At 35.9% G+C, this 14,503-nt stretch overlaps 1 protein-coding gene across 1 annotated transcript in view; it reads left to right on the forward strand.

The window, feature by feature from the left end:
• Positions 1 to 8,632, forward strand: part of nrn1la (neuritin 1-like a) — a 32,153-nt gene extending 23,521 nt beyond the window's left edge. Inside the window, exons 2-3 of the mRNA XM_081372381.1 lie at positions 3,938 to 4,088; positions 8,287 to 8,632. Coding sequence (XP_081228507.1) covers positions 3,938 to 4,088; positions 8,287 to 8,548 — 413 coding nt within the window. The 3' untranslated portion in view covers positions 8,549 to 8,632. The remainder of the gene's footprint in view (positions 1 to 3,937; positions 4,089 to 8,286) is intronic.
• Positions 8,633 to 14,503: the final 5,871 nt, after the last annotated feature.

Below are 14,503 nucleotides of genomic sequence, written 5' to 3' on the forward strand. Positions count from 1 at the left end.
GGTCTGAGTACATGTATTGTAATCTATTGTGATTTCTACAACTAGAGTGAACTATTCATATTGCATGAAGTGTATTGTGCTTTAAAACACAGTGTTAATCTTATTCTCTTATGAATAACAGAGTATATTAAATGAATTTTGCAGCTTTAGAGAGACCTTAAAAATTTCTTTTAATTGCATATTTATACAAATACAATATAATACTGCCGTTATTTCTTTCTTTTAGAGCATATTTTATATGAATGTAATTATTAATATAAAAATTACTTTATTTCGTATTAATATATTTTATAATATTTAATATTAGCATGTTCCATTATTAAATTTGATTGCGTATACATGGGCACAGTGTTAGACCAAATGCTTCCTATTTGTCTACTGATTTCATTCCTTTTTTCATAGTTGATCTTTCTCAGTTTCTCTTTTCTTTCTCATTCGCTCTCTGCAGCCCCCTCTCAAGCAAGTGCCCTGTTTTATATAATTTATTTATTCAAGAACCCCATGGACTCCCCGTGGATCTCTGGCACCACAGATTAAAAATTAATGTTGTGGTTCAAATAAGCCCTGTGTCTGCCGCCTAGGTCACAACAGCTCGCTGAGCTGAATGGGTAAGGCCAGATCACGCTGTGTGTGGGTGGACAGCACTCAGATATATCAGAGCTTGTGGATTACACAACATCAGTAATAACATTACTAATGCAGGCAGTGGTTCAGACTATTCGTCAATCCGCTTGAGTGTCGGCCAGAGATACAAATACAGAGATATGTAATTGAACGTTGTACGCTCTTGATCCGATGAGACTTTTGGGGCATATCCACTTCTTAGGTGATTTCATTTTCCTCACAGGCTGCTCCGTTTTGTTGTTTGTATGTGGTGTGGTCTTTACTGCATTTTAATGTTTCTGGAATGGTTCATCATTAGGTAATGTTTGTTAATCATTAAATAACATTAACTGACAATGAGCAGGACATTTGTTACATTATTTATTAATCTCTGTTAGTGTTAAAGCGTTTTTCATGGTAACCACTTAATTAATAATGTTAACAAATGGAACCTTCATGTAAAGTGTTACCGATTTTTATATATATATATATATATATATATATATATATATATATATATATATATATATATATATGGCTCTCTGGAATACTTGATTCTGATTGGTCAGTCCCATCAATCATGGGTTTGATTTTTTGATTTTCCCTTATACTCACTGTATCTGTATATTCAAATTCAGCCGATTACTATATACATATATATATATATATGTGTGTGTGTGTGTGTGTATGTATATATATGTATATGTATATATATATATATATATACACACTCACCTAAAGGATTATTAGGAACACCATACTAATACTGTGTTTGATTCAACAAGGTGCTGAAAGCATTCTTTAGAAATGTTGGCCCATATTGATAGGATAGCATCTTGCAGTTGATGGAGATTTGTGGGATGCACATCCAGGGCACGAAGCTCCCGTTCCACCACATACCAAAGATGCTCTATTGGGTTGAGATCTGGTGACTGTGGGGGCCATTTTAGTACAGTGAACTCATTGTCATGTTCAAGAAACCAATTTGAAATGATTCGAGCTTTGTGACATGGTGCATTATCCTGCTGGAAGTAGCCATCAGAGGATGGGTACATGGTGGTCATAAAGGGATGGACATGGTCAGAAACAATGCTCAGGTAGGCCGTGGCATTTAAACGATGCCCAATTGGCACTAAGGGGCCTAAAGTGTGCCAAGAAAACATCCCCCACACCATTACACCTACACCACCACCACCAGCCTGCACAGTGGTAACAAGGATCCATGGATGGATCCATGTTCTCATTCTGTTTACGCCAAATTCTGACTCTACCATCTGAATGTCTCAACAGAAATCGAGACTCATCAGACCAGGCAACATTTTTCCAGTCTTCAACTTTCCAATTTTGGTGAGCTCGTGCAAATTGTAGCCTCTTTTTCCTATTTGTAGTGGAGATGAGTGGTACCCGGTGGGGTCTTCTGCTGTTGTAGCCCATCCGCCTCAAGGTTGTGCGTGTTGTGGCTTCACAAATGCTTTGCTGCATACCTCGGTTGTAATGAGTGGTTATTTCAGTCAAAGTTGCTCTTCTATCAGCTTGAATCAGTCGGCCCATTCTCCTCTGACCTCTAGCATCAACAAGGCATTTTCGCCCACAGGACTGCCGCATACTGGATGTTTTTCCCTTTTCACACCATTCTTTGTAAACCCTAGAAATGGTTGTGCGTGAAAATCCCAGTAACTGAGCAGATTGTGAAATACTCAGACCGGCCCGTCTGGCACCAACAACCATGCCACGCTCAAAATTGCTTTAATCACCTTTCTTTCCCATTCTGACATTCAGTTTGGAGTTCAGGAGATTGTCTTGACCAGGACCACACCCCTAAATGTATTGAAGCAACTGCCATGTGATTGGTTGATTAGATAATTGCATTAATGAGAAATTGAAGAGGTGTTCCTAATAATCCTTTAGGTGAGTGTATATATATATAAACATATACAGTATATATAGTTATAATGTTTTTTATCTTTTTGACTTTTTTGTACATTGCAATGGACTTTTTAGTGTAAGCTTTCAGATAATATACAGGGGACAATATAAATAATTGACACTCAATTCAATATGTTATGTCCACATTTTTTATTTATTTGGGTAGTAACCTTGTAAGCGGGATAAACTTTTTTTTAATTTTGAGATAGTGGCCGGCTTTCTTTACATTTATCACTTATAATTTTTGTATTGATAGTGGTATTGAGTCTTGTATTATTGAGTGACAGTTATCTGAATTTCCCCTTGGCATTATTAAAAGTACTTCAATATTTTGGATTTCTTCAGTCATTTCCATTTACGTGCAGTGCCTCAGTTCTTTGCCTTCTCCTTTTCTAATGTATGACTTGTTTTTTTCTCTCCTTCTCCATATCTTCATTAAATGTTGATGGGGATGAGTGAAACCAATAATCCTCAGACCTCACTGCAAAAAAACCATGGCTGAAAATCAATAGGTTTGCAGCAGTGTGGGAAGAGAAAGAGAGAGAAAACTCTCCTATCAAATATTAATCATTCATTTCCTCAAGGGAATTAGGAGAGTGCTGGTGATTTGCTGTCTGACCTAATTAAGATCCTCCTGCATATCTCACTTAGGTTCACTATGACTTCCATCTTTGGTTTTATTGTCAATAGGTATATGCTATATAGATTGAGAGACAACAAAGAGCAATGGATGCTGGGAGAACACTGGTACATGCACAGAGAAGCAAACTTTGCTACCTTTAAAAAATGTTATGCCATCGTCTTTTTGACGCTTTAGCTGGAGCTCCTAACACATGAAAGCTCAGAGCAATTCAATTGAAATGTTCTCCCATATCCTCAAGGTTAGAGATGTATTATCCTGTGTTCTGTTCTAACAAGGAAACATAGAAGTATAATTTTTATAATCAATTTACAAATAACTGAGAAACCCTCAAATCAAAAGCACTGAAGTGTTTTTCCTCAGGTCTGTAAAGGATGTAGTGGAAGCCATTCAATGTCACCATGCTGGTCTGTTGATGAACTTGTCTATTTCTTTAGAAGAAATCAATTTTGCATTTGAGCTTTAAAAAAAAAAAAAAAAAAAAAACCATAACAGGCTTGAAGGCTTGGCAACCTGAAATGAGAAAATACGTTTCTTTTTATTCTTGGGCTGTACATCTTGAAGGTTACTGTTTTGTGCGTTATGCTCAGATTCCCCACGCTAACATGAATTTATTTTTAACTTTGAGTTTAAATGAATTTTGAATGAATTAAAAATGAATACGAATTTTGCAGCCTGACACATTTCTGTAGGTGCCGACAAGTCTTTAATGAGGGACAAAACGGTGACTGATATTGTTATATTGTTGTGTGTCTCTATTTGTTCTAGTGCTTGTTCCCAGTCCATGTTCTGCTGCCGCCACAGCGAAGTGCAGCTCCATCTATAAAGGGTTTGCCCAGTGTCTGCTTGCCCTGGGAGACAGTCTCTCTGTCAGTACCCAAAAAGATGAGGATACGCAGGAGATCGACTCCATTTGCAAGTAAGGAAAACCCCTGCTCCAACACAAACATAAGCATGAATGTTCTGTACATTTGAAAGAAATTAATACATTTTTCAGCAATTAAGCAATAAATTGATCAATATTGAGTAAACACTTTTAAACTGTTAAAACACTGTTTATTTTAAATGACTTCTTCATATTCATGAAAGAATTTCAATTAAAGTGTATCATGATTCCCACAAAAATATTAAGCAGCACAACAGTTTTTAACATTGATAATAAGAAATGTTTCTTGAGCAGCAAATCAGCATATTAGAATGATTTCTGAAGGATCACGTGACACTGAAGTCTTGAGTAGTCTCCAGCTTTTCATCACAGAAATGAATTATAATTTAAAATATATTCAAATAGAAATCAGTTATTTTAAATTGTAACAATATTTTGACAATATTACTGTTTTTACTGTATTTTTGATTTTGAAGTAAATCCTGCTTTGTTGAGCATAAAAATCCTGTTAGTCTTGTAATATCCCTTTAACTAACAAAAAAAAAGAAGCCTTAATGAAATCAACTGCTATGAAGTGATGTGAGTCATTTTGGTGGTTAAACAACACCACATGATTTAGTAATAATTGATTTGATAAATTATGTGATGTTTTGTGGTTTCATAAATTGTAACTACTCTCAAAGCTCTTAATTTCCATCATATTAGATTCCATTCTGTTAATTTTCTTCCCATTGTGTAAATGTAAATTAAGTTATAATTGATGACATGTGAGTCTCTGAGCTTTTCCAGAGCATTTTTCTGAAAGTCTGGCATACCTTTATATATATACATATATATATATATATACACATATATACATATATATATATATACATATATATATTTATATACACACACACATATATATATATATATATATATATATATATATATATATATATATATATATATATATATATATATATATATATATATATACATACATATATATATATAGAGAGAGAGAGAGAGAGAGAGAGAGAGAGAGAGAGAGAGAGAGAGAGAGAGAGAGAGAGAGAGAGAGAGAGAGAGAGAGAGAGAAGACACACATATTTGCCCTAAAAAAAAAAAAGACTCTTACTATCAGGACAAAGTTCTGGAAGAATGAGAGATACTGATACTGTAAAAAAAAATGGTAGATACTGATACTGTAAAAAAAATGTTAATTTACAGTTTAAAACTGTAATAAATAAATAAAAACATTTTACACTGGTAAATCCAAGAGTCCATTTCTTACTTTTAACATTATACTGACAACTGCCCTTAATAAATTCATCACAAGTATAGCTTTTCCACAGGTTGACCCTAATGTACATAACTGATAACAAAAAAACCTAAGAGGAAACATAATTAATACAATACAAATCCATCATATGTGAAGGGTCACACAGGGAATTCTGGGCTTTTGACTAAAAATTATAAGATGATTTGTTCTTTTTACTTTAAAAAAAATGGTACAACAGTATTTTACTGTAAAATGACATGAAATGTAAAGTTAGATATATGACCATTTTTCTCTGTATATGGCACAAGAACTCTTATTCTAACTATTTTTTAAAAGTGACTAAGGTCAAAAGGTCAAGCTGAACAGAAATGACTAGCAGCACATTAACTTTTCTGTATATAGCCTCCCGCTCAGAGCACAGGAGTATTTGCTGTACGCCGTTCATTGTGTTGTCCCAGGGAGAATGTGATATAAAGTATCCCAGTTCACTCATATGACACCTCATTCATTCTCTAACTCCCTGCATTGCCTTTCATCTCATTTTCTGTTGCTCCCTTCCACGCTCTTCTCCATTTCTTCCTCTGCTCACTCATCTTTCTCCTCCCTGGATATTCAAATTAAAGACTCTCTCTCTCTCTATTTCCCTGTCTGTCTCTTTCCGTCTGCCCCTCCATAGATCATGCATCTATGATATGACTTTATATTGTGTCACACCCTGTAGCTGCAGGAACTCTTTAAGTATTCATTGTGTAGCAGCATGATGTTGTTAAAGAACAGCCTCCTGTATATCCTCCAGTCAGACTCAATCCGTTACACTTCGCACGTTTACGCCGCTTACCGAATGAATGGTGATCTATGCGACAGCATTATATGGTCCTGCGTTCAGCATTCAAGGCATACACGAGCAGGAAATGAGGAGAGAGCTTTCTTTAACACAGCTATTTAAGTGTTATTCCTCCAGGTAACAATTATTCCTGCCACTGAGCTCAGTGATCGCGTGCACACACACATGCATAAACACAGGTACGCACGCACACATTCACACGCAGGTTCGCAGGAAGTGTGTCTGATCATTTGTCAGGGGATCTTTTGCTACAGTAACATTCTTCCACCACCAGGCTTAGCCAACACTGCTCCTGTCTCAGAGATCTGAGAGGGACGTTTAAGAAAAGAATCGGTGATGAAGGACAGACTTCCACTATGAACTGCACACAATACATCACTGTTTAATAACAATCTCGCTCTATTTAAGAGCTGGGGTTTTAACATAAAAGAGTGTTTCTTCACTGGGAACATTTATGTGCCTGGGGTTGAGTTTTATCAAAACTTGAGAGATTTTTTATTTATTATTATATGAAGGTCACATTTAAACTTGTGAAACTCTTGGGAACTTTTACTTTTTGTCTTTGTAACAGATTTTTTTTGTATCAAGGTCACATTTAAACTTGTGAAACTCTTGGGAACTTTTAGTTTTTGTCTTTATAACAAGGTTTTTTATTATCATTATTATCATATGAATGTCACATTTAAATTTGTGAAACTCTTGGGAACTTTTACTTTTTGTCTTAAAAGTTTTTTACTCTTGTTTTAGACCCAGACTTTCAATGTTAAAATATATAAAAAAATCCATCATAAAAATATTATTAATATAAAACCTATGATAATTTATAGTTAACAGTAAAATAATCATAAATCAGTTCAGAATTTATTTAGGTGATACTGTTATTTATGAACAACAGCTGTTACTGTTCTTCAGTTGTTATGTTATTTCTACCATAATCAATAATTTTGACAGAAAGGTTTATCAAAAATTAGTGTGCTTGGTTACCAAGGAGACAACAGTGAAGAGCATGCCTAAGATGAAATATGAGATGTGTACAGAAAATACTGAAAAATCTTGGTAACCATCACTTGTGAACAGAATATTTGTATTAATCTTAGATTAAGCTGTAATTTTGTCTAATTATGAAAAAAAGTGAATTGTGTTTTTAGGGTACATAATATGTAAAAAATATCATTTCATGCTCATCACTATTGCTCTAAAAATCTCTAAAGATTCAACAAATCCTGAAATCCTTGCTTACTAAAAATAAACATCAGTTCAGTACTACTTTTGCATGCAATTTATTAAGTATGGGTATTCATATATCTTGATCATTCTAGAGTCTTGGTCATTTCATTTTAGAGTATAGATCAACCAAAAATGTTACTTTGCAGAGTTTTTTTCATCTAAATTCGTAAGCTTGACACTAAGTAGGTTTATGACAGATGAAAAAGCCTGTATCTTACTGTAGTGCTATTTGTCCTTTATTTTAAATTATAGCTACATGAGGGATGTTTCTAGACTGGGTAAACCCAGTCCAATCTGCTCGTGATTGGATTTCACCCTGCAGCTCAAGCTGGAAACCTGTACATATATCTCTGCTGCTTCCTTTACAAATTTGCAGGAACCAATCACAAACTGGCTTATCCACCTGGCACGCTATTGGCGCGTTTAATCCAATCCAATTCCAGAGCCGTTACTGCTCTGTCCAATTCCTTTTAACCTCCCGACGATGCTCAATGGCTTCTTTTTAGCAAACAACTCGCTCGAGTGGGTGTAAATACCACTAACTTTCATGTTTTTTTTTGCATAACCTGCAAAAATCGCTCGATTCCATCGTTTGGTTACACATTTCCTGCCTGGAGTTTTCTGCAAAGTACGTCACCTGGATCATTGGTCTGATTGGTTGAAGGACTATCCGTTTGCGCTCAGAGTCATTTTGCCCGTTGATCACGCCTCTTGTGCAGTAGAAAATACATAGCAGACTCCCGAGACCAATGTTCAATCTTAAAAGATTGAGCTTGGTCTGGTGATAGCCAGACTAGGATGTTTCAGATTTATTTTGATCAAATTCTCACTCGCTAATTTGTAGATTAGACATTTATTATTCAGAACATTTAACCTTACGCTTGTGTCTGTTGCAGATCCTGGGATGATTTTCATGACTGTGCAAATATGGCCATGGCCGGCTGTCCCGAGGAAGCTGCTACGGTGTGGGAGTCTCTGAGACAAGAGTCCAAAAAGATGCAGTTTTCTGGAAACCTGTATGAGATGTGCTCCAGTCGTAGCCAATCCCAGAGCCCCGATGAGACCAATCAGGAATCGTTAAAGGGACGCGCTAGTCATAAAAGTCTGACCTTTCTGACCTTCTGTTTGCCTGTGCTACTACTGTTTCCATGGATATAAACGCATCTCAAGACTCACCTCAGAGTTCAAATATCCAGCACATATAGACAACGATACTGACTGCTTTTGTTCTGACATTTTCATACAGATCTCATGTAGTACGATAAGATTCATTTTATGCTTCAAATGAGGCCGTTCGGGAACAAAAAGTATGTCATTTCCACACAAAGGACACGTTTTCAGGTCCAAACACTTACTTTTATTATTTATTTATTGTTTAATTATGACCAAAAAAATCTTAAAGCCAGTGTAGGCAATGCTTTTCAAAAACACTTTTTGTTATACTTGGTTGAACCTCTCTTCACATCCTGATAGCAATCAATAATAGAAGTGGTCTAAATGTTAAAACATGTGTATATATATATATATATATATATATATATATATATATATATATACATATATATATATATATATATACATACACTCACCTAAAGGATTATTAGGAACACCATACTAATACTGTGTTTGACCCCCTTTCGCCTTCAGAACTGCCTTAATTCTACGTGGCATTGATTCAACAAGGTGCTGAAAGCATTCTTTAGAAATGTTGGCCCATATTGATAGGATAGCATCTTGCAGTTGATGGAGATTTGTGGGATGCTCATCCAGGGCACAAAGCTCCCGTTCCACCACATACCAAAGATGCTCTATTGGGTTGAGATCTGGTGACTGTGGGGGCCATTTTAGTACAGTGAACTCATTGTCATGCTCAAGAAACCAATTTGAAATGATTCGAGCTTTGTGACATGGTGCATTATCCTGCTGGAAGTAGCCATCAGAGGATGGGTACATGGTGGTCATAAAGGGATGGACATGGTCAGAAACAATGCTCAGGTAGGCTGTGGCATTTAAACGATGCCAAATTGGCACTAAGGGGCCTAAAGTGTGCCAAGAAAACATCCCCCACACCATTACACCACCACCACCAGCCTGCACAGTGGTAACAAGGCATGATGGATCCATGTTCTCATTCTGTTTATGCCAAATTCTGACTCTACCATCTGAATGTCTCAACAGAAATCGAGACTCATCAGACCAGGCAACATTTTTCCAGTCTTCAACTGTCCAATTTTGGTGAGCTCGTGCAAATTGTAGCCTCTTTTTCCTATTTGTAGTGGAGATGAGTGGTACCCGGTGGGGTCTTCTGCTGTTGTAGCCCATCCGCCTCAAGGTTGTGCGTGTTGTGGCTTCACAAATGCTTTGCTGCATACCTCGGTTGTAACAAGTGGTTATTTCAGTCAAAGTTGCTCTTCTATCAGCTTGAATCAGTCGGCCCATTCTCCTCTGACCTCTAGCATCAACAAGGCATTTTCGCCCACAGGACTGCCGCATACTGGATGTTTTTCCCTTTTCACACCATTCTTTGTAAACCCTAGAAATGGTTGTGCGTGAAAATCCCAGAAACTGAGCAGATTGTGAAATACTCAGACCGGCCCATCTGGCACCATCAACCATGCCACGCTCAAAATTGCTTAAATCACCTTTCTTTCCCATTCTGACATTCAGTTTGGAGTTCAGGAGATTGTCTCGACCAGGACCACACCCCTAAATGCATTGAAGCAACTGCCATGTGATTGGTTGATTAGATAATTGCATTAATGAGAAATTGAACAGGTGTTCCTAATAATCCTTTAGGTGAGTATATATATATATATATATATATATATATATATATATATATATATATATATATATATAGAAGTTTTCAGACCAAAAAATTCCCAAATGTGGTCTGAATGCAATGATAGGATGTTCCACTTTCCTGTCATGGGTGCGTCTCAATCAGCTCCCTAGTTCAGTAGCCATTTTAAGGGGTTTCTCATTCGCAGATTCATTAATTGAATCTTCCAGTGCACTGAAACGTTCGCTCCCTAAAAAGTCCCACAATGCACCGTTAAAACCAGGGAGCATCGATTCTCAATATGTTCCCTTGACTGAAGTTCTGAAGCACGAAACTTAGATCACATGAGCCAACTCACTCCACATAACGACACGCTATAGATGTTTTCTAAAATACAAACCATTATTTTATTATATTTCAGCATAAACATACATCGCTAGACAGGTAATGAACACAATCTATCATTTATAATTTATTTACAGCTGAAATGTTGCATGTATATGTAACAAGCAAAGTATTTATCATAATGTACTATTACGAGTAATTGCACAATGAGGACGTTGTCATGTCGCCGGAAATAGAGTCATCAGTGTTTAAATGTGTAGTGAGCCAGCGTCCTTACTGTCCTCACCAGTGCCTGAATTTGTACACAATTTACTGATTCACAAGATCGGGATCTATAGGGAGCTGATTGAGATCAACCCGTTCTCATACCCAAGGCGTCACTTTCAACCATGCTTCAATATCTGACGCTCAAAGCACCCTTTAGCGTCCATATGAGACGCATAACCCTACCACAGACCTAAACCTACCCAACCGAAGCGTCTCATATTGACGCTAAGGGTGCTTTGTGCGTCGGATATTGACGCTTCCGAAAGCGTCAGTTACATGACGCCTAAACCTACCCATAACCGAAGCGTCACATATGGACGCTAAAGGGTGCTTTGAGCGTCAGATATTGAAGCATGGTTGAAAGTGACAAAAAGTGACGCCTTAGGTATGAGAATGTGTTGTTGAGATGCACCCTATGTATTTGCATATTTGTATTTTGCTAATGCTAGCCTCAGAAATTGCCTACCTTACCTTTAAAATAGCAAACTCAATATTAGGCACAGTCATGGCACAATTCAAATGTCCATAAGGATGACCAAAATGCACCTCAAATGACTCCAGGCCTGATGAGGACAAATCGAAGATGGCGAAAGACATTTCCAAACATTCAAACCTTCATCTATGAGGAAATAAAATGAAGGTATACTGCAATACATTATTACATTTGTAAGATATGAGTATCACAGCAATGTAAAGAGCCCTAAAAAAGTTATTATTTCACTCTGTTGTGTAATCTTCTTTTATAGGATCTTAAAAGGATTAAGTTTAAGGATTACACCAAATAAAAGTAAATTCAAGCAACACTGCTCACCTAGGCTTTGCCTGGGAACAGTCTGTAGTCTGAATGCCTTTGGGTGACGGTTTAAACCCAGTTTATTATTGACGGGTTCATTGATTCAGTTTAACGAAAAGCACAGCATTATGCTTCAAGGTGTTTTTGTACTAGTCTGTATCTGTATGGAACTGCTGTTTATTTGATGTTGGTCAGAGTACTGTGTATATATTGTACTTACATTATACATTCCTAATGGCTACTTTTTTATTTTTTAGGTATATGTATTTGTTATGTCACTTAATGATGGATTAGCTTTAAAAAAACACCTCATGATGGTAATATATTGCAAATATGACCGATATGCTGTAAGAAGAGCTTAGTTGAATGAATATATTATATGAAACGCATTATCCTTAAGTGCATAATGAACAGATGAGGTAAATCAATGGAGGTGAACCTGTTCTACATCAATAAGATCAAATGAATATCAGCATACAGTGTATTTCTGTGTATACATGACTGTGTGTAAAGCGATGGAGGTTTTTCCCCGGATCAGCTTTCATTACCTTCACTCAACTCTGTGCTCATGCTCCGCTCAGCGGATTCCTCAGTCAATGTGATTTATGTTTAATTTTTAGGCTTAATTGGCAATCAATCATGTTTGCCAATGCAGTGAACTTATTAAGGAGGGCAAAAGCCATTTATGTAGTCTGAGTAAACAAAAAAAACATTTTAATAGGGGAGGATTGTCATTGTCTCAAATTTTGCCTTTGTGTAGTAAACTGCTTTTCATTGTAGTACAATCTGATGAAAATGTCTAAATAATATAGTAAGGGCTAATATGTACAGATTTTATGTGTACATCACTCCTTGCTACATAGTTCTCATTAATGCCTCCCTTATTTATAATCTTTGGCCGTTATAAAAAAATTGGTGGCAGATATAATTTGCTTGACAGATGCATTTTATGAATCGCATGTTAAAAAAAAGAAGTGTTTTCTCCTTTTATTTTAAAATCTGATTATATATTGCTGATCGCTCACTCATTTTAAGCTGTGCCCTGCTTATACAAAAAAAAAAAAAGATTAAAAAAAGATTAATTGTCTTTTTAAAAAATGGTTGAAGGTCTCTGAAAGAGAAATGTTTCTGTCTGTCTACACAATTATTTGTTACATACCAGTATATTCTATACATTATATAAATAAAACTATTGCTACTTAATTAAAAGGTGCTGGTCAACTTGAAAGTAACTGAAAGTAAATGTCCCCTGCTTTACACTATAAGACAAGTACTTTTTACAAGTATATCTGAGGGCTCTCCTGCAGAATGTGTGTAAATCTCTCATTCTCACTTTGGATGGCATTTTATATTCCTTTGCCTCTTCCAGATATGAATATTTCATGTGTCACAGATGCCTCTGTAAACACAGACACACCTTCAGTTAGCAAGATAGAGATTACCTCCCAACACAGCTGAATCCTGCTTAGAACATACATATAAATGCTCTCAGCAGTGCTATGAGAACAACCATTTTTATGGATATAGCTTTTCTCTTGAAATCATGAATTCTGTATTCTAGTATACAGAGAACATGGAAAATCAGTGTAATTCAGTTTACTGGCGGTTCAATATCCTTTTGCCCTGTGTTGTTGTAAGGCTGCTAGAATACTTATCGATGTTGTCTGTGTACTCTGTGGTGTGCTGATGAATTATGGAAATCCAGTAGAGTTAAGAGTTATGATAATGCGCCATGGTTTTATTGCTCGTAATGTATTACGTTTATGTGGGCGTTTTAATTACAAGAGCGCTAACTATTTCTCTGCTTCCTTTAGGTACATTTTAATAGGCAGGATACATACAGCAAAAATTTTGGACACTGTGGTTGATAGCTTTACAAAAATCTCTCTACACATACGCTTTTGGAAAATGCGGCTCAAAGAGATAGTCCACCCAAAAATGAAAATTCTGTCATAATTTACTCACCCTCATGTTCTTCCAAACATGTATGCATTTCTTTCTTCTGTGAAACACAAAAGAAGATATTTTAAAGTATGTTGGTAACCAAACAGTTTCAGTTCCCATTGACTTCCATTGTATTTTTGTCTATAGTCAAGTCACCTTTCTTTACAGTATATAGCACTTTTTACAATATAGATTCTTTCAAAGCAGCTTTACAGTGATAACAGGAAAATAATGCTACACTGTAAAAAAATAGTGTAATTTTACAGGTAATTGTCTGTATTTTTTTACAGAATTTTACCGTTTTGTCATTATACAGCAAATATCTGTAAAATAAAAGGCATTTGCTGTAATTTAAAGGTCCATTGTTAAATTTACAGGTAATTGCTTGTATTTTGGTTTTACAGCAATTTTACGCAACTTTTTAGCAACTTTATAAAACCCTAAATTTACAGTTTAACGTTAAAGGTAAATGTTCTTTTTATGTAATTTGACATAATTTATCTGTTTTTCCACGGTTTAATAAGCCATTATTAACAGTAATGTACTGTAATTTAATTATTTTTGACTGTAAAGTCAATTCTGTATTTTTACGGTTTTTGCCTGTAATTTGTGAAATGGTTATTTGCTGTAATTTAACAGAACCCGTCTGGAAACTTTGCTGCCAGAGATTTACCGTTTTTTTACGGGATTTTTTTTTTACAGTGTACATTTTTCAGCTGTAAAGCAGCTCTAGAAGAAAATAGTGTCATTATCCAGCTTAAGTAAGTTCAGTGTTGATTAATTTCGGTTGTTAAAAAAAAAATCATTTATAAAAACATTTATCTATAAAGCAGCTTTGGAGAAAACTGTGATGTGATCGCCCTAATACAATGGTGCGGTCAGATTAATAATATTGTTGAATATTAAGTGTCCCCAACTAAGCAAGCCAGAGGCGACAGTGGCAAGGAACCCAGACTCCACAAGTTGCTGTGTAAACGAGACA

The sequence above is a fragment of the Scardinius erythrophthalmus genome (assembly GCF_964197995.2).
Source record: "Scardinius erythrophthalmus genome assembly, chromosome: 8".
NCBI classification, from domain to species: Eukaryota; Metazoa; Chordata; class Actinopteri; order Cypriniformes; family Leuciscidae; genus Scardinius; species Scardinius erythrophthalmus.